Genomic DNA, 23,506 nt, shown 5'->3' with positions numbered 1-23,506 from the left:
TTATGTACAATTTAGAGATGAGGTTGCTGTAAAGGGTATCAACTTATATTGACAGAGAGAGTGTTCTCATCTGGAACTACCCATTACCAACAAAAAGATGGATCTAGTCCTTATGTTTATAAACAAGTTGGAGCCCATCAAAAATAGAGTATGAACAGGATGGTGAGAGAAACAGGAAGCATAGCACTGAGGGATCAGTTGGAAAAATAAAACAACTGGGGATGTTTAGCTTTGGAGAAAAGAAGACTTTGTGAGGGCATCTAGTGTTTCTCAAGTAACTGAAGGGCTATCAGAGAGAAGGTTTTACTAAGTTCTCTTTGGTACTAGGAAACTGCAGAGAAGAAAATGGAAGACTCAATGAAAGATCTTTCAAACAATCAAAGTTATCTCCAAATGGAATGGACTGTTTCAGAAGACACAGTGTACTCTGTCTATAGAGATCTTCCAGCAAAGTGGCCAGCCAACTCTCTGTGGAGGATGCGGTGGGCAAGATTTTTGATCATATTGATTAATTGGCCAAAAAGTCCTTTTTACTTCTTTTCCAACTTCTAGTTCTTGTGATTTTGTTAATGTTATTGTGCATGGATTTCTTTTTAAATTATTTTTAAAGCTTTTTATTTTGAAAATTTTTATTTTTGAATTTTTATTTTGAATTTTTCATTTTTATTTTGAAAATATATGCATAGTTTTCAACATTCATCCTTGCATCCTTGCAAAACCTTGTGTTCCAAATTTTTTTCTCCCTTCCTTCCTCCCATTTCTCCATTGGATGACAAGTAATCTAATAGGTGTTAGACATATATAATTCTTTTATACATATTTCCACAATTATCATACTGTACAAGAAAAACCAGATCAAAAAGGGAAAAAAAAGAGAAAGAAAACAAAAAGCAAGCAAACACCAACAAAAAGTGAAAATATTGTGTTGTGATCCACACTCAGTCCCCACTGTCTCTTTCTGGATGCAGATGGCTCTCTCCATCACAAGTCTATTGGAATTGGCCTGAGTCACTTCATTGTTAAAAAGAGCCAAATCCATCACAGTTGATCATCACATAATCTTGTTGTTGCCATGTACAATGTTCTCTTGGTTCTACTCATTTCACTCAACATCAGTTCATGTCAGTCTTTCCAGGCCTTTCTGAAATCAGCCTGCTGATTGTTTCTTATAGAACAATACTATTCCATAACCTTCATATACCATAACTTATTCAGCCATTCTCCAACTAATGGGCAGCCTCTCAAATTCCAGTTTCTTGCAAAGAGGGCTGCCACAAACATTTTTGCACATGTCGCTCCTTTTCCTTCTTTATGATCTCTTTGGAATACAGGCCCAATAAAAACACTGCTGGAGCAAAGGGTAGACACAGTTTGATAGCTCTTTCGGCATAGTTCCAAATTGCTCTCCAGAATGGTTGGATCAGTTTCACAACTCCACCAACAATGCACCAGTATCCCAGTTTTCCCACATCCCCTCCAACATTTGTCATTATCTTTTCTTGTCATCTTAGCCAATCCGAGAGGTGTGTAGTGGTACCTCAGAGTTGTCTTAATTTGCATTTTTCTGACCAATAGTGATTTAGAGCATTTTTTTCATATAGTGAAATGATTTTAATTTCTTCATCGGAAAATTGTCTGTTCATATCCTTTGGCCATTTATCAATTGGAGAATGGCTTATAAAATATGGATTTCTTTAGGGGGTAGGTGGAACAAGGGTTAGGAGTCTGGAGTGTGGTCAAGAAGACCTGAGTTCAAATCTTAATTTCTGACACTTAGTCACCTTGGATAAGTCATTTAACTCCTCTGTGCCTCAGTTTCCTCAACTGTAAAAGCACTTAATTCCTAAGGTTGTTGTAAGGATCAAATATATACTATTTACAAAGTTCTTTGCAAATCTTAAAGAGTAATATAAATGCTAGTTATTATTATTATTTGCAAGGCTATTGGGGTAAAGTGACTTGCCTAGGGTCACACAGCTTGTAAGTGTAAGTGTGTGGGGTCAGATTTGTAGTCAGCACCTTCTGACTCCAGACCCAGTGCTCTATCCATTGTGCCATCTAGCTGCTCCTAGTTTTTTGTCATCATCATCATCATCATCATCATCATCATCATTGTATCTAGTAACATTCATTTCTTTGTGAATTAACTCCCCCCTCATTCATGGAAAATTCAGGAATTTGATTGTGTTAATGTTGTCTTGATGAAAACATCAATGAGCTTGTCCTTGCAATTAACTTAACGTTTTAGATTTTGCCTTGGCATTTTGGGGGCTTATCTCCCTTGAATCTGTCTTTGTAATTGGTTGCAGCTTGCTGCCTCCACTGGACTGTTCCCAGAGGGAGAAAACCCTTATCAGAGATAGATGTTGAAGTAAAATTGGTTCTACCCTCATAGCCCACTTAGTCTGGCATTAGTAAGCCACAGATTTTTATCTCATGTGATTGCGAGTATATGCCTTAGATTGTGCAAACTTGTGGTTTTACCTAACCCTACTTCATGACTTCAAAGGATCTGATTGCTCTGGTGTATGTACTCCTTCTGTGAAGACAGGACACAAGACCTTCATTTCTTTTCAAATAGTCTTCATGATTGCGGCAACCATTAACTCCCCATCCCTAGCCACTTTGGTCCTCAGAAAAGAATCTTGTAGTCTCTTCTACTCTCAGCTCTTCTCAACCTTTTCAGCCTTTCTCCTTCTACTAGAATCCCACCCTTCCATCATTATACAACTCCTTCCAACTGCTCACATAAATATGCCTTTTAGTTGTCTTTGGATTGAAATGGTGGTATTTCAATACTCTTACTCAGCTTTTTTTTTTTTTTTTAATTAGAATGGCTTGAAAGTCTTCCATTAAAAAAATCTATTTTTTCTCTTTCCCCCATCCCTTCTGCTGTATATCGTGAGTTATTGTTGATCGTAAGTCTATCTGTCTGGCCTTTTGGATTATTCCAAAATCTCTGGGTTTTGGAAGCTGCAGGGTCTTGTGTGAGCCCGACTGAAGTCCTTTGGAACTTGAACTATGTCTTATAGTATTTTTTCCTTTGATGTAGAAGCTCTGAATTTTGGTTCTGACAGCTTTTGAGGAAGTGATTGGTGGATTTTTTTTCTGTCATTTATTTGTCCTCTGGGTCTTAAAGATGTGAACAGTTTTCATTCAGAAATTCTTGGAATATAGTATATAGACTTTTTTAAAAATCATAGTTTTCAAGGAATCTAGTAAGCTTTAAATGATCTCTCCTTAATCTTCCAAATTAGATGTTTTTGTTACCAGATATATTACATTTTCTTCCATTTTATCAATCTTTTCATTTTGTTCAAATATTTCTTCCTGTGGCTTGAAGTCTTTGATTTCTGTCTGTTCTGTTCTAGTCAGAGATTCTATTTCTTGGGTAAAGGTTATCACTTTTCATTCTAAGCTATATATTCTCCTTTTGATTCTTTCTTCAAGAGATTTTATTTAATTTTTTTATCTTTTTGTTTTGTTTCTTATAAGAATTCATATAATCCTTGTGGAAGATCCATTTCCCACCCCTCTCCACTTTCAGATCTCTACTTAATGAGCTAGATTTATATAATGTACATATTTATTTATATAATATGTATATTATATAAATCTTTGATACTGGATAGTGTTTTCTTTGATTTTCTTTTCTTTCTGGCTTTAGTTATAGAATTTGGACTGTGTACCAAGGCCAGGTTCTGTCCCCCAAAGGGCAAGAGTGGGTAGTTGGATGTCTGTAGTCTTCCCTTTTATCTCTCCAGGTCTCACACTACTCTCCTTCTCCCCTGGAGTTTGGCTTCCTTGAAGGGGCCCTGAACCTCTAGCACCTCTCTGGCTCCTCAGGGCTTAAAGGTCTCAGAGCTTCTCAGGGCCTGGGATTTCCTAGTCTGAGCATCGACAACAAGCTGGTCTCTGCTGCTTCTCCCTGGGGATTCCAAGGTCCCCCCTTGTTACCTTGGGGCTTTCTGACTCCGTAGGCGGGGATCCCTCAGCTCTTTCTGCCTCAAGATCCAGAGCCTTGCAGGCTACCCATGTCCCATCTCTGGCCATGCCGGAGGGCACTGGTGCCTTTGGGTTTCTGGCTGAATTGTGCCCTTTTAGGGTAGAAGATGCCATTATTTGTTTTCTTATTGGATTTGTTGCTCCTTATTCAGTGTTTTAGTAGAGTAGATAGGTGGGAGCTATACTTCCACTTCCAGGGACCAGCTTGGCAGAAAATTCAGGGCTCAGTTCAAGTTCAGCCTTCTCTATGACAGCATTATTGGTGCCCTCTCTCATAGCTTGTTTTATCTTAGACACATATCTTAGACAATCACATACACACACTCATGTACACATATATATACATATATTGTATATATTCATATATACATATTCAAATATGTATATATATATATAAACATCTGTATGTGAATTATACATATGTATATAGATATATACATCTATATCTCTATGCATTCACATGGCTATAAGGGTCAGTCTGGTATTGTTATTAGAGAGCTGGCTCTGGAGTCAGAAAGTCCTGGATTCAAATTCTGCCTCAGACATATGCTGGTTCTGTGATCCTAGATCAGAGACAATTTCTCTGTGTCCCAGACAGCCAGACCCCAAGTTGCAGAGAAGATGCGGATCTGAATCTGTAGAGCTTTAGGGTTTAAGGAACTTTTACTAATGAAATCATATTCCCTATCCCCAAACATTTTATGTAGAATTATCTGTGCTCATGTCATCTCTCCTGATAGAATATAAGTCCATTGAAAGTAGTTATTGTGGATATATTGTCTTTGTGTTTCTAGTGTCTAGCAAAGAGCACTGCATACACTAAGCATTTAATAAGTGCTTATAGATTGTTTTTGAAGGCTAGACTTGAAGACTTCTGGTCCACCTGCAAAGAGGCACCAGAGAAAGCCTGGGGCAGAAGTTAACTCTCTGCCCCTGTAGGTTATGTTTCAGACCCTGCTATTCCCCCTCCTCTCCCTCCAAGTTTCTCCCAAGTATAATGCCGCTTATTGTCCACCTCCTATCTCTTCTCGTGCCAGATATCTTCCAGACTCCCGGAGCATGCCCTGATTCTCTGTTTTCTTCTCCCTTGGCTGCTCTGAAAATGAAACCGGTTTCTATCCTGCTGGACTGAGATGCCCTCGTACACTGTGATCCGAAAAGGTTGCTGTATTATCCCTTCAACATCCGAAAAATAGTTTATTATAGCAACTGACCTTTAATCAGGGCAGGACAGTCAGTGTTTCTAAAATTTCGGAACTGAGGTATTAGTTACTCAGACCCGGTCTTCAGTTTCCCAACCTGCCTGCCCACATCCTCCTCCAAGCTGGTTTTTCACCGAGGGCACCCTGAGGGGACCCCTCATCCACATTGCTTCTTCCTTTCTACCTTCAGCCAGAAAAAACGGAAGCCTCTCAGTTGATAGGCCATTTCCAGGAGAAGCTAAAGCCCCCCACTGGCTCCAACCTTCTCTGGACTGAGCTCTCCTTAAGAGCCAATGAGGAGCTGACCTTCCGAATTCTAGCATTCATATTCAGGCTGCCACAGACTCATGTTCTACCTTTCTGAAACCATAGATTGGAGTCACAACTTGTCCTGGTTCATTGATTCATAGGGCAAGCTCTTAACCTGCCCTCGATACTTCTGTTTTTTGGATTAATTAAGGAATCTTCTAGTTGAATGACTTGATTATCAAAAATTTAAATAAAGCATTAAAAAAACCCAGCTCAAATTCTTTATGTTACTTCTTGCCCCCTTCTAATCACTGATTCAACTTTAAATACTCTACTAGTATTCACATACATATATAATCTATAAAAATATGTAATTTTTGGTTTGGACCTATGATTTTATCAATATGGGGATCTCCTAGGGTAAAAACTCCTTGCATTTAATTACCTAAATTACCTAAAACTAATGGGTGCAGCTAGGTGATACAGTGGATAGAACATTGGAGCGGAGGACCTGAATTCAAATCCAGCCTCAGACACTACTTATGTGACCCTGGGCTATTACTTACCCCCATTTGCCATAGTTCCTTCACCTGTAAAATGAACTGGAGAAGGAAACGGCAAACCACTCTAGTGTCTTGGCCAAGAAGGCCCCCCAAAGCTGGACACAACTGAAAACATGACCAAACATTCACTAAACTAAAATTGATAGTCTTAGAAAATTATTCAGGACAGTGAGAGATTAAGAGACTGCCTGCGGTTGCCTAGCCAGGATGCCCAAAAGGTAGAATTTGCCAACTCTCTACTTCATAGGAACTCTCCCTCCTCATAGAGACATATTTAGGGACCTGTGATGTTCTCAGTTGTAGGGGACTCCTACCAATGCAGACTGTTAACTCACCTGTAATTTAGAGTATTAGAGAGCCTATTTCTTCATCTATAAAAGGAGTGACCTGGGCTAGAGGATCATGGAGATCCTATAGATCTACAATTCGAAGAATTTCTTTGCAGGGGCTGAAAGGTTAAGTGATATAGTGACTCTGCTGATACATGGCAGGGATCTTCCTGCTCCCAATCTGTTTCTTTATCTACAATACTCCCTCCTGTCATGTGTGTATTTGTATACACATGTATGTATGTATGTAGCATGTATATGTATTTGAATACATGCGTGTGTTTTTTGTTAATGTGGACAAATCCTAATCTATAAACTCACTTCACCAAAGCTGATTATTCAGTCTGTAACTCAGAATATGAGAGTTGCCTGCTCAGACAGCGAGTATATGTGAGAAGTAGGATTTAAATCCAGTTCGCTCTGACTCCAAGAAAGCTCTTGGTCCACCAGGTCATGTGGCTCTCCTCCATTCCTGGGTGGAGGAAAGGGCTTAGTGTTTATGCTATATTTGAACAAAATCTTCACTTCTGGACATCACTGGAAAGAGAGTACCAGAGCCTTGGTTGAGTAGAATTAAAATCAGCATATAGTTCTTGTTGTACAGCCAATGGAAAGAGGCTTTCCCTGGCCAATGGTCAGGGAATAAGAAAGTCTCCCAGAAGACTCCATCTGAGGTGATCTGAATGGCCATCAAAGCTCTGTTACTAGGGGCTCACTGGTGCTAACTCTATTTGATTCACAAGAGCTGATTGTTAAATTTTCAATGTGAATATATTTCAGAAAGGAATATATATATATTTCAAAAATTAGCAATCCAGGGCTTGATTGGTTGTTTTGTTGATTGTCTAGTCTTAAAAAAGTATTAATAATATACATTAATAAATGTTACATTCCCCCTGTTCCCCTCTAGTCTCATTGTTAAATCTTTACCAAAACCCCCCTCCCAACACATATACCTTTATCCATTTACACTCCCCCCCCCACACATTTGTTAATCAATTATTTCAGTTGTATCTGACTCTTCATAATCCTGTTTGGGACAAAGGTACTGGAATGGTTTGCTATTTTCATTTTTAGCCCATTTTACATATGAGAAAACTGAGGCAAACAGGTTTAAATGACTGGGTTTTGTATGACTGAAGCCAGATTTGAACTCAGGAAGATGAGTCTTCCTGATTCCAAGCCCAGTTTTCTAGCCATTGTGTCACCTACTTACCCCATATATATGTAAATACATAGAAAAATGAAAATAAAACACCATTATCCAATCGCTCAGTTATGAACTTTTCTCAGATATCCATTTTTACTGAATCCTTTTTTATTTAGTCCAGAAGTGCTTCTCCTACTTTGGTACTACCATAACCGATGGCTACTCAAGTCTTACTTTCTGCTTTTCTAACTCTTGTGATTCAGAAATAATCATATGGTTTGTCTTTATCAAAATATATGAAAACATATTAGCATTTGAGCTCCTTGGGAGGAGAGATCGTTTCATTCATTGAGAGGAGAGAGAGAGGGAGAAAGGAAGAAAGGAAAGAGACAGAAAGACATACAGAGAAAACTGAGAGGCAGAGACAGAAACAAAGACAGAGAAAGAGAGACAGAGAGGAGAGAGAGGGAGAAAAGGAAAGAAAGAGAGACAGAGAAAGGAAGAAAGGAGAGAGACACAGAGACACCCAGAGAGAAACAGAGAGACAGAAACAGAGACAGAGGAAGAGAGAGAGAGAGGGAGAGAGGAAGAAAGGAAAAAGACACAGAGACACACAGAGAAAACAGATAGGCAGAGACAGAGAGAGAAGAGAGAGAGAGAGAGAGAGAGAGAGAGAGAGAGAGAGAAGGAAAAAGAAAGAGAGAGAGAGAGAGAGAAAGAGAGACAGACAAAGAAAGAGAGACAGAGAAAGGAAGAAAGAAGAGAGACACAGAGACACCCAGAGAGAAACAGAGAGACAGAAACAGAGAAAGAGAGAGAAAGAAGAGAGAGGGAGGGAAGGAAAGAGAGAAAGAGATAGAGACAGAGACAGAAATGAGACAAAGAGAGAGAGAGAGAGAGAGAGAGAGAGAGAGAGAGAGAGAGAGAGAAGGAAAAAGAGAGAGACAGAGACAGAGAGAGAGAGACAAAGAGAGACAGAGACAGAGACAGAGAGAGAAAGAGAGAGAGAGAGAGAGAGAGAGAGAGAGAGTGTTCCAACAGATGTCTTCACCCTTGAATCCTTTGCTCCCTAGTCCTTCTGTTGTTCATTCTTTGCTAATCCCCAGCCCTAGGTCACCCTCACCATCTGCCTTCTCCCCTCCTACTCTCAAGCAGCTGAATACTGTTGGAGGAAGGGAAGAAATTATGCAGATTGGGTTCACTACAAATTTTTTATCCAATCTCAACTAGGCCAAAGGAAGAGAAGGATTTTAAGAAACAGAGTTGAAGAAGAGCCTTCCAGGCATGGATGATGACGTATGGGAAGGATTAAGGCGGGAGATATTGTAATAGATTTCAGGGAAAATCAATGAGTCCAGTTTGACTGGAATTAGAGTTTGTGTGAGGAAATAGCATTAAATCAAACTGGAAAGGTAAGTTGGAGCCAGATGGTGAAGGACTTTAAAAACCTGTTCAAGCAATTTATATTTTTTCTATCGGTAATGGGCAGGTACTGAAAATTTTTAAAAAATAAATTTCATTTATATCTTGTTTTTACCTCACCTTAATTTCCCCTTGACACTGAAAGTTTCCGAGGAGGAGACTGAATTAGCCAGCATGGAATCTGATGAATGTTCACAATCAAGAGCCTCTCAGGTAGCTTGTAGAAAAGGCAATTTTCTGTCCATCACACAGAAATAGATACTTAATTTCATGTTTTTCTGTGTACCTGAGATACCACCCAATCTGCTTTGCCTTTCTTCTTGCCACCCTTCCAGATCTGCTTATTCCATTCAGGACTTGGCTCAAACTTACTTCCTCCAGTTGTCAGAGAATTTACCCCAAAGTCTCTTTTCTCCATCACTTGTGCATTTTAGTGTGACGAATTGGACAAATTCTGCCATAACCATCACCACTGCAGCCAAGTATCTCAGCATATCCAAAAGCTTCCCCTCCCTAGTGATGGATGATTCCTTGGAGCAGCTCTAAATACAAATTCAAAGAGACCCTCGGTGCTTGTTAGAAGGAAATTTGACCCTTGTCTTGTTCCTGTTGGAGTTTTTGCTTTGCAATTTTTCTCAAGTTTATTTTTTTTTTTGGGGGGGAGGTTAGATTTTTGATCTCAATCCCTCCCCTAGCTCTTTTTATTTTTATTGAAGATGAGGAAATATTTTATTTTGTGAGGGAGAAAGGGAAAGATAAAAAAGATGGCATGTCTCAATGGCCTGTTTGCTGGATTCCCATCTAAAATACATCATTTCTGCTCTTCCACTTCCAATTTTTTGAGGTTGAAAATCATTCTTAATTCTTTGGTATTTTTTGCTAAATCCCTAGAGCATGGTACCCATAAAGAGACTGGTTTTTCATAAGTCACTCAGAGTTTGCCTTAGCACCATATAGTCACGCCTCAATTTCTTTCTCAATAAATACCCTAATCCCCTTTTTATATATTCTGTTCCCACAATTGAGTTTTGAGGTTTGATTTTTTTTTGATCTGGACCTGTAACTGTAGAGGTATAGGGAACTCCTCCTATAAATGCAAATCCCAACCTGTTCTACAATTTTGCTGATCTAGAGAGTGTCCTAGAGCATTGAGAGGTCCATTTGATTATTATTACATAGATGAGGAAACACAGACCTAGAAGGGATGCCCAAAATCAAGCTATTGGTGAAGTCTGGACTGGAAACCTAGGCCTCTTAATTCTTGGTTCAGAATTTCTTTCCTTTCCATCAGATTCCTCACTTCCTTTGGTCAGTGGGGACGTTTCGGTAGACCAGAAATAAGTTCTTAGCCTCATGCAGAAATATCTATAGTTGTCCAGGATATTTTTTCTTCATGCTCTGCAGAATGGAACTGAGGGTATAGCAGGGATTCTTAAACTTTTTCCACTCTCAATCCTTTTTTACCTGAGAAATTTTTGCACAACTCTAGGTATAGAAGTATATAAAACAGTATACAAATCTATCTATCTATCTATCTATCTATCTATCTATCTATCTATCTATCTATCTATATACACACACATATATATTGTGATAGCAAAGAACTGTGTACTGTAGAAGAAATCCATCAGTTGGGAAATGACTGAACAAAGTATGGTCTGTGTTTGTAAAAGAAGACTATTGGGCTCTAAGAAATGATAAATTTGTTTTAGAGAATCCTGGGAAGAATTGTATGAATCCATGCAAAATGAAGTGAGTTGAACCAGGTGAACAATTTTGTAAGACAAACAATTTTGAAGACTTAACCTGATCAACACAATAACTCAAGCTTATAATAATGGAAATTAAGTATGCTACTCATTTCCTGACAGAAGTATGGACTTGAAACACAAAATGAGACACACATTTTTGGACACGGAATACTCTGGTATTTTGCTTGACTATGTTGAAAAGTTTTGATTTTTCGTCTTTTCTTTTTTTAAAATGGGGGTGAGGAGGTAAGAAGAAGAGATGATAAGTGTTAATTGAAAACAAAATGAAAGTTTTTTTTGAAAAGGCAAGGATGGAAAAATCTATTTGATTGAAACTACATGACTAAAATAAAAATTTTAAAATAGGTTTAGAGCTGAAAGGGACCAGATCAGATCATAGTTAGTTAAACTCTATCAGTTTGAAATCATCTTAAGATAAGTGATGAAGATAAACTCCCACCACAAGATGCTGGCAGAATCAAGAACCTAGATTTTGTGACCCAAGTTTAGTGCTTCTTTGTCTTGGATTCAGAATCTCTCTGTCTCTGTCTCCTTCTCTTCTTCTCTCTTTCTCCCTCCCTTTCTCCATCCCCCTCTGTCTTCCTCCCCCCTCTCTTTCTTTGTCTCTCTCTACTTCTTTGTATCTTTCTTGTTTCTATCTCTCTCGCTGTCTCTTGCTGTCTGTATCTCTCTGTCTGTCTCTGTTTCTGTTTCACTCTCTCTCCCTCCTATACCACTCTGAATTTCTGGGAACACCTTCATTTTCCTTTTTTCTATTTAAAATGTAAACCTACCATACAAAGGATGTAATGTAATACTGCTTCACCCAATATATTTTTAGTGCCCAATAAGTGCTTCTTATTATTAATAAGCAAGAAAATATATCATTACAGCCTAGGCTCTGAGTTTCCCACTCATTCTTTGTATTCAAGCCAAGAAGTAAAGTCATACAAGGCTCCAGAGACCAGTTTGAACCAAATGTAACTAGCTGGCTCTGTTTAGTGACCATAAATGATGACCAGCCTTGGAAATGCTTTGACATTGAATCTTGGAGCTTTTTTTTCCCCTTTGGGGGCAGGGTCAGGCTTCAGTGATTCTGTCTTCCTTTTAAATTCTAGCATATAATATGCTAAAATTTACTATATTTGTATCTCTGTTAAAATATTTGAATTCACACCAAAACTAGCTATTGTCGAGTGACTTTCTTTCCTGAATTGCACCTATCTTTTCAGAAAGAAAGTAAAGCAGAACAAATACTCGTAGCCATATGTTGGTCTCATTAATAGTAACGATTCTTAGAATGTTCTCAAAATATTCCTACTTTGCAGGATCTTTTTTTGGTCTTCTGCTGGTTCAGCTGACATTATTCAGATTAGTTCAATAGACAAAATGGGCACAATTGAATACAAGGTTATTTCTTGAAGCAGCAACAAATATAGTTGTTTGGCTCTTGCTCTGATTATCCTGGGACCGTGTAGCTACTTTTCTTTGCCATTAATTATTGAAACACCTTCTTGGAATCTGGACAGAACATATCTCCACAAATCCCAGATATCCTAACTGTAATCATCCTGAGACGATGGATTAATGAACATATTTTCATAACGAGCAAGGGCAAGTACTTATTCTGTTTGGCAACCCCCCTGAACAATCCAGAGCAACCTGTGCCTAGAGGCATTGTGCCACACCTCCTGCGTAACTACCCAGGGGAAGACAGAAAATAGAGTTACAGTCATGCAGGCCATGTTTCTCTTGGCCCTTTTCTTACAGTGGCAATGCATGCCCCCGTGGGATTTATAAACTATTTTTTCCTTATTGTTGGATATATTATTTTTGGCTTAGAAACCCTATATATAAAAGTATGTATATATATGCCATGTCAGAAAAATCACAGCAATTTTCCCCTATTTATAATTGATCAATTAAAAAATGGCAAAGTGTCAATGAGGTTGTCTGTGGTAAAATTGCAAAACAGATCAATGAAGCATTGTAGAGAGCCACTGATCCTATCTTAATTTTTAACATTTAGGATCTCTTTAGACAGGAATAGACCAGGTACTTTAATTGGACTTTTACATCTCTCATTTTGGTAATCTAACATAATGATTTTATGACTGACCAAATCTAACATAATGATTTAATGATGGACCAAATCTAACATAATGATTTAATAACTGACCAAAAGAAAATGGTTGATTTTTTTCCCTCCAAAATGCAATACTAGTTATCTCATAGCTTGTAGAAAAACTAATGTTCCCATGAGATTTTTTATATGAAATTAGATAGATTGAATAGATTCTAGGAGTTCTTAGATGGGAAAAAAGTTGCATTTTTATTTTCATTAACCTTCATTTCCTTTGGAATCCTATGTATTTTATTTTATGCACTTAAAAACATTATTCTAAGAAAGGGTCTATTGACTTCATCAGACAGACAGAGGGGTCTATGACACAAGAAAAGATTAAGAACTCCTGATCTAAGACAATATTCCCTAAACTCTTCCACAAAATCCTAGTGTCCTATGTAACATGAATAGGTGGTCAATAAGATATTTCTCCCTGTGATATTAACTATTAAATTGTTGTTCAGTCAACTCAGTCATGTCTTTGTGATTCTTTGTGTCTTCATTTGAGGTTTTCTTGACAAAGATACTAGAGTGAAATGCTATTTCCTTCTCCAACTCATTTTACAGATGAGAAAAATGAGGCAAATGGGGTTAAGGGACTTGTTCAGGGTCACACAGTCTGAAGCCAATTTGAATTCAAGAAGATGAGACAAGGCCTAGTGTTCTTTCCTTTGCCATCTAGCTGCCCCCAAATATGAATTTATGTCTGTATAACATATGATACACATAATAATTTTTTTGATATCAAAATAGTATGAATTCCCTATATTTTCTAAAATTTCTTTAGTACCCCATTTTTTGGAGGGTATCCCATCATCGACCAGTTTTTTAAAAAATTAATGTATTATAAATACAAGAAAGGTTCTTTATTTAACAGGCATTTTAAAAGCATCTACTATGTTTCAGGCACTGGAGATACAACATCAAAATATTAATACATTGTTTCTGTAGTTGCAAAGAACTGGGAATAAACTAAATGCTTACTTATGAGGAAATCACTAAATAAAGTATGGTACACAAATGTAATAGAATACTATCATACAGTAATAAATTATAAATATGAGTAATTCTAGACAATCATGAGAAGACTTATCTGAACTTATGCAGAGTGAAGTAAACAGGGCCAATCACAAAAATTATATATACAACTAACTACAATCACCTAAATGAAAACAACAAAAGAATACAACTGCCAGGTAAGTAGGAAGACAAAGACTGGTTCCAGAGAAGAGTTAAGAAAATGCAGCTCCTTGCTATCATTACAAAAGTAGAAGACTAAGGATATAGAATATTTCATACACTGTTCGACATAAACCTTGTTTTGATTAGTTGTGCTGAACTTTCTTTTTCATCTTTTCGGAGTAGGGAAGAGAGGGGAATATATTTGGAAATAAATGTGCTAAAAAAATAACAGGCCAATAAAAGAGGTTTTTTTTTTCCTTAAGAAAAAAAGAATTTCAAGACCTCAAGTCTTTCATGGTCAAATTAATTTGGCAAACATTGGTCTAGAGGAATGGAGGGAGATTTTTGTTTGGTGACGCCAATGAGCCTTGTACAACCTCAAAATGGGTCTTTGGCAAGGCAAGGGGGATATCTGGATAATTCCTCGTAATCAAGTGGCAAAGATTCTAATACTTCTATAAGAAACAGACATTGTGCTCCACTGTTTAAAATGCATTAATGAAAACAAAATCAGTGGAAAGAACACTGGACTTGGAATCTCTGGTGTGAGGCCAGTTTTCCCCCCTGGCAATTCAGCTGCTGTCATCTAAATTAACTCAGTGGACAGAATGGACACAAGGAGGCTACCTAATCATTTTTCTCACCAAAACTCCCTCTTCTTTTTCTCAACCATCCTTTTCTTTTCTTCTCTGCTTCTCCTCATCCTTAGCATAGGCACAAGCTGCTAAATGTATTAACAAATTAACAATTAAATGGAGGAGAGTTCGTTGTATCTCTGACTTAATCTTGCTAGTGTAACCACGGGACAGATCACTTAGTTCCTCCCAATTTCCTGGAAAATAAGGCTAATGATACATGCCCCACTGTCTGCACAAAGATATTGGGAGCATGATATCATGGAATGAACTTGGAGCCTGGGTTCTAGATGTGACTGTCACTAACTCCTGTGAACTTGGGTAAATTCTTTCTTTGGGTTTATTTTTCTGAAATGAGATAGATTAAACAATCTTCTAAGGCCCTTATTAGCTCTAATGTTTTGTAAGTAATGTTAGTTCTAATGTTGCTGTAGATGATTTGTGATCTACATCCAAAAGGTTGAAGGCTGACCAAATGAAAAACAGTAAAACGATGTGGATTTGGCAGTTTTTCTAGCGTCTATTTTGTGATTTGTTTGTTCCAGGGGAAAAGGCAGAAGTGATAGCCGGCAATGAAATCCGACAAAGGCAAAACCATGCGAGAGAAGGATGAAGTTATTATTGTAAACTTACCTACTTGGTAAAACTCAAACTTGGGGTAACAGTGAGAGAAAGAACAAGGTTGGGTTTTTTTTTTAAGTTTTTTTTTTTAACCTAGTGAAAGTGAGAGGAAGAAGTCTGCCTTAAGAGTTTAATGGGCAGCTTTATGTATTTATATGCTTTGACTGAAGTTAAAAAGGTCTGTTTCACACAATAGGTAATTTCTAGTTGGATTTTAAAAGGAGAGAAAAAAAACTTTGATCATTTCAAAAGCAATGAAGCCTGATAGACCAATGAGAAAAGAAAGCAGTAATTTATGGCTACCATTAAGAACACAAAGACAAAGACAGGGAAAGTTTCACTAAGTGAAGATTTACAAATGTGTATAAACCATCCTTACAACTAGAAATGGCCAGTGTTTCTCTCAGAACAAAGCAAAAGGGGGAGGGAGGGAAGAGTGAGAGACAGAATGAGAGAGGGAGAAAAGGATGGAACCTGCCTGCCTTCACTGGGGATGAAAAGGTCAAAAAGACATCATCCGGCCCCGCCCCTCCCTTTTAAAAAGAGACTTTTTTTCTTCTTCTCAAATAGAAATGTGCAGCAGTAAGTCTACAGGACAAATCAACCCCCTCAAATTATTCAGAGCGTGGGTGAAGGAGGAAGGGCTATGGAGAGGAAAGCCGTGTATGTGTGTGAGAGATGGGTGTGAATCCGTGAGCCTACGGAGCTCTGTTTGTGACTTGCAGTTGGGATTTGTGTCCGGATGTTTTGATGATACAGGAAAGTCTGTTCACTGTTTAGTGTCTGGGTACACCGCCTTGTAATATCCCGGGGCCCAGAGTGAAGCTTACGAGGGAGGCTCTCATCTCATGTCCTATAGAACTTAGGGGTCTCTGCCCCTCAAATGATCGGGCACTGAGATGGGGACTGACTCAAGGTGATGCTCCCCAGATGGACCTTAAAAAAAAAAAAGCCCGTTTCTTTTATACAGAAACGCAACCTACATCACTAGTGCCATCAACGGGGCAATGAGTGGGAACTAAATTCAGATCTACATTAACTCCCTTTTATAATCCTCGTTTACTGACGAGGCAAAAAAAAAAAAATGGCCTTTTTCTGATATTTCTTCTTGGAGGACGTTCCGTGATCTTTTAAACCCAGTTTTATGTAAATAAAAAATGTGTGTGTGTGTGTGTGTGTGTGTGTGTGTGTGTGTGTGTGCGTGTGTGTGTGAGGTATAATAGATTAGGCAAAGAACAAGCGATTTTTAAGGTCTCTCGCATTGCTTGAGATTCCGAGATTCCCTGAAAGCTGCTTAGCCAGAGCAGATCTCCCTTCTCTTCCTTGCTCCCCGCTCCCTGTGTCCCTCCCATCCCCAACCCGGACGGAGCCAGTGATGGCGCTATGGTTGGGCGGACAGCGGTTGGTGATGGAGCCAGCAGTAATGGTTAATGAGCTCGGGAGAGGATGCTCCCCGACGGAGGTACGCAGTGGTGCGGGACTTTGCGGGGCGTGAGGAGAGGGAAGAGCCCGGGGGCAGAACCGAGGAAAAGAACACTGGCTCTCTGGAGCCAGAGGACTTAGTTTCAAATCCTGCCTCTCTGAGTCTCAGTTTCCTCATCTGTAAAACGGGAGCTTTCTCTGGAGATGTGCTCCTAGTGAGCTTGCTTGCCACAGAGCCTTGCACACATTAGGCACTTTAATGAATGTTTGTTGGATTGAATTTGCTTAGAAGGGAGGCAATGCCTTGCACCCATTGGGTACTTTAACGAAAGTTTGTAGAGCTGAGTTCTTTTAGGAGGGAGGCAATGCCTTGCACCCATTAGGCACTTTAACGAAAGTTTGTAGAGCTGAATTCTTTTAGGAGGGAGGCAATGCCTTGCATCCATTGGGTACTTTAACGAAAGTTTGTAGAGCTGAATTCTTTTAGGAGGGAGGCAATGCCTTGCACCCATTGGGTACTTTAACGAAAGTTTGTAGAGCTGAATTCTTTTAGGAGGGAGGCAATGCCTTGCACCCATTGGGTACTTTAACGAAAGTTTGTAGAGCTGAGTTCTTTTAGGAGGGAGGCAATGCCTTGCACCCATTGGGTACTTTAACGAAAGTTTGTAGAGCTGAGTTCTTTTAGGAGGGAGCTCTGCTTTGCACACATTAGGCACTTTAATGAATGTTGAACGCTCGGGAGAGAGTCCTTTGGGTAGGAGAAGGGACGACCCCTTTTTCTGGGACCAGTCATTCCCTCACAACAGGTGCGCTAGGGAGTCCCGAGCCACGTGCGCCCTGGAGCCAAGGCAGAGAGCTCCGAGCTCCTCAGGTGTGCAGGTTCGCGTCAGGCCTCCGGGGGGCGGGGAGAGGGCCTGTCTGGAGGCCCCGCCCCCTGGGCCCGGCTGGGAGAGAGGCTGCCGGGGAGGGAGGGGGCGTGTCCGCCCCGTCCCCGGGTGAAAATGAGGCCGGGCCGGGGGGCGGGGCAGTCCGGGGCCGGCGGGCGCGAGCCGTGGCTGTCAGAGTGTCAGACGGCCGGCTGGCGGGCGCGAGTCCGGCAGGGCGCACTCCCTCACGCGCACTCGCGCCCCCTCCGGCGCCGGCCGCCGCTCGGCTCCCGGCAGTCCAGCGCTCCTCTCCGGCCGCCTCTGCCTCCACGATGCGGGGCCGGGGCCGCGGCTGCTGCGGGGCGGCGGGGGCGCCGCCGCTGCTCCTGCTGCTCCTGGTCTCCGGGCTATCGTGGTCCTCGCCGCCGCCCGCGGGTGAGCGTCCGGAGGCGTGGAGCCGGGACCTGGGGAAGCGCGGGGCTGGGGGAGGTGCGGGGCCGGGGCTGCTGACAGCTCCCTGCCCGGTGCGCGTCTCCTTCGCGCTCTCTTCCTCCCGCTGTCCCCCTTCCCTTTCTCTCCACTCTTTTCCTTTCCCTTCATCCCTCTCTCCCTCTCCCTTCACCCCTCTTCTCCTCCTCCTCTTTCACTCTTTCCCCTCCCCCTTCTCTTCCTCCCTTCCCCTTCCCTTTCCCCTTCTCTCTCCTCTTTGCCTCCCCTTCCCCCCTCTTCCTCCTCTCTTTTCTCCCTTCACATTTTTTCCCTTCCCTTTCACCTTTTCCCCTCCCCTCCCCCTTCTCTTCCTCCCTTTTCCCCTCCCCTTTACCCTTCTCTCTCCCCTTCCCCTCTAATCTCCCCTCACCCGTTTTCTTCCTCCTCCCCTTTCATCCCTTCTCCCTCTTCCCCCCTCTTTTTTTCTCCCTCTCCTTCCTCCCCCTTCCCCCTTTTCCTTTCTCCTTCTCCCTTTTCTCCCTCTCCTTTCTCTCTTTTACTTCCTCCCTCCCTTCTTCCTTTTCCTTTCTCTCCCCTCTAGACCCAAGACCCCCTCCCATAGATACCCATGCCTCCCCTCCTCCTTCCTTTCAGCAGTGGCTGGCGTTGGGGTTCACTGGTGCTTTTACTTGCTGTGGGACTAACTGCTTGGGAAGCAGGGAATGCCCTTAAGTGACCCTTTTTAAAGAATAAGCCTGAGTTTTCAGCAGCTGGAGTTAAGTGCTTTTGATGAAAGGAACTAACTCAACTTGAATTATTTCCCCAATTTGATAATTAATCAGGAACATTAACTTTCATCAAATATTTCTACCCATTATAAGTATGTGTAAAGGTATGCATGTTACATCTCAGAAATGGATATTTTGTTTTAAAGTTTAGTTACAAATTTCTAAAGGTTAAATTTTAGTTTCTTTAGTGTGCCTTTTTCAAGAATAATTGTCTTTTAGTTCCATAAGGCCGATACTACTTGCATGTTTGGTAAAGTAGGCAGTGACAGATTGGGTGGACATTTGGTTACAAGAAAAGAGCTTAACCTGTCTAGTCTCCTTCTACAAGTGCACTTCATTTAAGCAATCTGCTGAGCTACTGGTGAACGTCTCTTCTTTGCAGATGTGGATGAGTGTGCCAGAGGAATCGATGACTGCCATGTAGATGCCATCTGCCAGAACACACGCACATCCTATAAATGCTCTTGCAAGCCAGGCTACCAAGGGGAAGGCAAGCACTGTGAAGGTAAATTTGCTATCTGCAATGCTAAGGGCACATGGGGCAGTGGTTGCCTCCAACTTACCCTTTCTCTTCCTGGGCAAGCTCCTTCAAGAGAGCTCTCTATTTCCACAATTCAGAGGCCATGGGCTATAGAGGTAGGAACAACTCACCTTAGAGTCCAGCTCCTTTATTCTGCCAGGACTGAGCACGAGGGAGACTTATTCTTTTCCAGACTACATTGCTCATAACTAGCAGTTAGAATTAAAATTCTTATTCCTTGTCTCCAAATCTGTCTTTCCATCATACCCCGCGCCTTTGATCACTTTAATTTTTGAAATCACATTTGATCCTAGCAGCCTCCAGCTTTCTGCCAGAGGGAAGAGGTATGTTTCATTATTTATTCTCTGGGACCATCTCCATTTTTCAGTTACTCAGAATTTAACTTCCTTTTGGGAGCTTTATATTTTAATTTGGGGTTAAGTGACTTTCTCAGGATCACACAGCTAGTGTCTGAAGTCAGAATTCAACTTAGTCCTCCTGACACCAGCACTGGTACTCTAACCACTAGATAGGGCTCACAATAATCTACGTTATTATAGTTACTATGTATATGTTCTCTTTATCCTGCTTATTTCCCACCTGCATCAGTTCATAAAGATCCTTCCATGCTTCTCAGAATTCCTCTTGTCATTTCTAACTACACAATAATATTTCATTATATTCATAGAGTTTTCTCAACTATCTCACCATCAAATTCTTTGTCACCAGAAAGAGTATATAGTGTACCTTTGTTTTTGTCATTGACTTCCTTGGGATGTATCCTTAGTACAAGAGTAGGATTGCTGAATCAAAAGGTATGGGCCAATTAATAATTTTTCTTGCATAATATCAAAATGAAATCTAGAACATTCAGACCACTTCACAACTCCACCAGCAGTATATCAATGAGGCTATTTCCCCCTCTGACATTGCCATATTATTATCAAAATTGTTTTCATTTTAATTTTTCTTGCTATTAGTGATGTGGATCATATTTTTAGATGTGGCTTCCAATTTTTAAAAAAAAGTATGTTTTTTTTAAAAAACTGCTTATTTTTTGAGGAATGGCTTATGGTGTTCTATAGTTCTATGTCAGACTTTGGTAATATTGACATTAGTATTTACCTTGCTCTACAATTACTATTCTAATTTCACTATTTTACATTGTGAAAATTATTTATTTTACCTTTCATGATCTCCCTTATCCTTTTTGTGATTAAGAATTTTTATCTTGAGTCATAATTGTGAAAGGTATTTTATTTTCTCCTGATTTTTTTTTTTTGTGTGTGTGTGATTTTATATTTATTCAGTTCATGTGTCAAATCTAAATTCTGCCAAATTCCTCTCCAGTCTTCCCTGGAGATCTTGTCAAAAAAAAGTTCTTCCCCCAGTATTTTATATTCTCAGTTTTATCAAATATTGGGTTTCTGTTCTAGTTGCTTATATTTCTTTTTTCCCCCTAGTCTGTTTCTTTCTTTCTTTTTTTAATTAGTATCCATTTTGTAAAAATCACTACTTTGTACTATAGTATAAAGTCTGGTAATAGTGAGTTACCCAATTATGACAGGATTAGTTATTTCCAAATTTTCCTTTATTTCTGTCATGTGTTTTGTGTATTTATATAAATTTTATCTTGGTAGGCTACCATATATTTTATATATTCTGTAATTATTATACATGGAACCTATTTTCCCTGGGTTTTTGTTAGTACTTTGTAGATATGCAGATGATATTTATGAATTTCTTTGTATTCTGCTACCTTATTGAAGCTGTAATTGCTTCAATAGTTTCTTTGCTGATTTTTTGGATTTCACTTAGTACAGTTTCACATCATCCATTCAGAAAGGAAAATTTTGTCTTTGCCAACATTTATGTCTTTATTTTTGTTTTCATGTTATTGCTACAGCTAATATTTCTAGACTTTGTTGCACATGATGACTTCTTAGGCCCAGTCAAGGTTTATGATTTCCAACTGGGGTATTAAAGGAGATTTCCTGGAAGAAGTGGCATATGAATTGTTTTTGAAGTGTGGGTAGATGCTTTTCATTTGTTTAAGGGTAAACACAATGCTTTTTTTTTTTAATCTAGATTTTTTAAAAAAAATCTTAAAATTCTTCCCTAGAATTATACAGGTAATAATTTGATAAATTGATGAATAATATAATGAACATAGTTGTAAGAATCTTCTGGGTGGACCTGTATATATGGAAGTCCACTCTATTTTTATCACTGGTGATGAGTTTGTGCTTAATCAATATTTGTGCAAATAGACTGCACATTTGGACAATAATTTGTTGACATGGCCTGGCTTTTTCTGACGAGACTGGGAAAAATTCGAACCATATACTTAATCATAAGTGAGCCACAGAAATAAAATCTTTATAGTACCAAAATGGCAAAACTATTAACCATTGTAAATTATTTGTTTTGGTGATATACACTCCTTTTCCACTGGATCTAGGTATTCATAGCAGCATGACTATTTTAGGTTACAAACTTATTTTGTCAGGAATATGTTATATTCTCTTTCTAAATTTTTAGTAGAGTTCAGTGTTCAACAACATATTATTGAGGCATCATTGAATGTTTGTCCCTCCTCTATCAAGAACCAAATATTTAACAGCCAGCAGCATCCTATTTCATTTTATGCCAAATTTAGCATCCTGGGTCCTCTATCACTCATCTTTAACTTTTCTCTGACTCACTCTATCTCATCAATGTCATTACTTGACTCCTTCCTTTACCCCAAGAAATTTCTTGTGCCATTCTATACACAATTTGTATTTTTATCCTCTTGTTTTTAAAAACAAATTTGTCATGTATGGAATACTCTTTTCTTTTTTCATTAAGCTCTTCATCTTTAAAATCTGATTCAAAATTCATCTCTTTCAGGAAGCCTTCTGTGATTGATCTTTTCTGATTTTGTTCTTATGTGGCATAAAAATTTTCTTCTCATAAAAGATTAAAATCAAAACAGGTTCTGGCTAAAGTCAAGTTGTGACCTAAGTAAACTTTAATTTCTCTATTCTTTATGTTTTCCCTTTTCAATAGTGCTTCTTATAACCTTTAATCGTCAGTATCCTTTTATTCTTTCACTGTACTATCAGAACATGAAAAGATCTATACATATTGTATATTTAGTAAACTGGCATACAATAGAAATATTGAGGGTTTGGTTCCAGACCACTGCCATAAAGCAAATATCACAATAAATTGAGTCACATGAATTTTTTGGCTTCTCAGTACATAGAAAAATCATGTTTGTACATGTTTGTAGTCTATTCATTGTGCAATAGTAGTATATCTTAAAATGTACATACCTTAATTAAAAATACTTTATTGTTGAAAATGCTACCCATACTCTGGGCCTTCAGTGAGGAGTAATTTTTTTTGCTGGTGGAGGGACTTGCCACAGTGTTGATGGCTGCTGACTGATAAGGGCAGTAGTTGTTAAAGGTTGGGGTGACTTTGGCAATTTCTTGAAATAATTCAACAATGAAGTTTAGTGCATCAATAGACTCTCCCCTTCACAAAAGATTTCTCTGTAGCATATGATACTGTTGGATGGCATTTTGCCTGTAGCAAAACTTCTTTCAAAACTGGAGTTGATCCTTACATGAACTGATGCAAAGTGAAGTAAGTAGAACCAGGAGAACATTGTATACAGTAACAATAATATTATATGTCAATTGTAAATGACTTCGCTATTCTCAGCAATACAATGATTCAAAACAGTTCCAAAGAACTTAGTATGGGAAATGCTGTTTCCAGAAAAAGGACTGATGAAGTCTGGATATAGATTGAAATAATCTATTTTCTACTTTATTTTTTTTCATGTTCCCCCCCCCTTTGGTCTATATTTTCTTTCATAACATGACTAACATGGAAATGTTTTACATAATTACACATGTATAACCTAAGTCAAATTGCTTACCATCCCAGGGAGGGGAGGAAAGATGGGATGGGATGGAAGGAGAGAATTTGGAACTCAAAATTAAAAAAAAAATCAGAATTTGAATAAGTCCTCTCAAACCCTAATGTTGTTTTGTCAACTAAATTTAAGTAATATTCTGAGGAGAGGGAGAGAGACAGGGAAAGGCCAGGTTGGTGGAGCAGTCAGAACCCACACAATCTTTATCAATTAAGTTTTTTGCCTTATGTGGATACAGTTCATGACACCCCAAAACAGCTACAATAGTGACATCAAAGATCACTGATCACAGATATAATAATAATAATAATAATAA

The 23,506-nt window shown here is 39.2% G+C and overlaps 1 protein-coding gene across 1 annotated transcript in view; it reads left to right on the top strand.

Annotated features, from left to right (window-relative positions):
- The first annotated feature begins 17,736 nt into the window (after positions 1-17,736).
- Positions 17,737-23,506, top strand: part of SCUBE2 (signal peptide, CUB domain and EGF like domain containing 2) — an 86,954-nt gene continuing 81,184 nt past the window's right edge. Inside the window, exons 1-2 of the mRNA XM_051964964.1 lie at positions 17,737-17,957; positions 19,122-19,244. Of these exons, the coding sequence (XP_051820924.1) occupies positions 17,855-17,957; positions 19,122-19,244 (226 nt within the window). The 5' untranslated portion in view covers positions 17,737-17,854. The remainder of the gene's footprint in view (positions 17,958-19,121; positions 19,245-23,506) is intronic.

The sequence above is a fragment of the Antechinus flavipes genome, chromosome 6, assembly GCF_016432865.1.
Source record: "Antechinus flavipes isolate AdamAnt ecotype Samford, QLD, Australia chromosome 6, AdamAnt_v2, whole genome shotgun sequence".
In the NCBI taxonomy this organism is placed as follows: Eukaryota; Metazoa; Chordata; class Mammalia; order Dasyuromorphia; family Dasyuridae; genus Antechinus; species Antechinus flavipes.
This window is presented reverse-complemented; position numbering and strand designations above follow the sequence as displayed.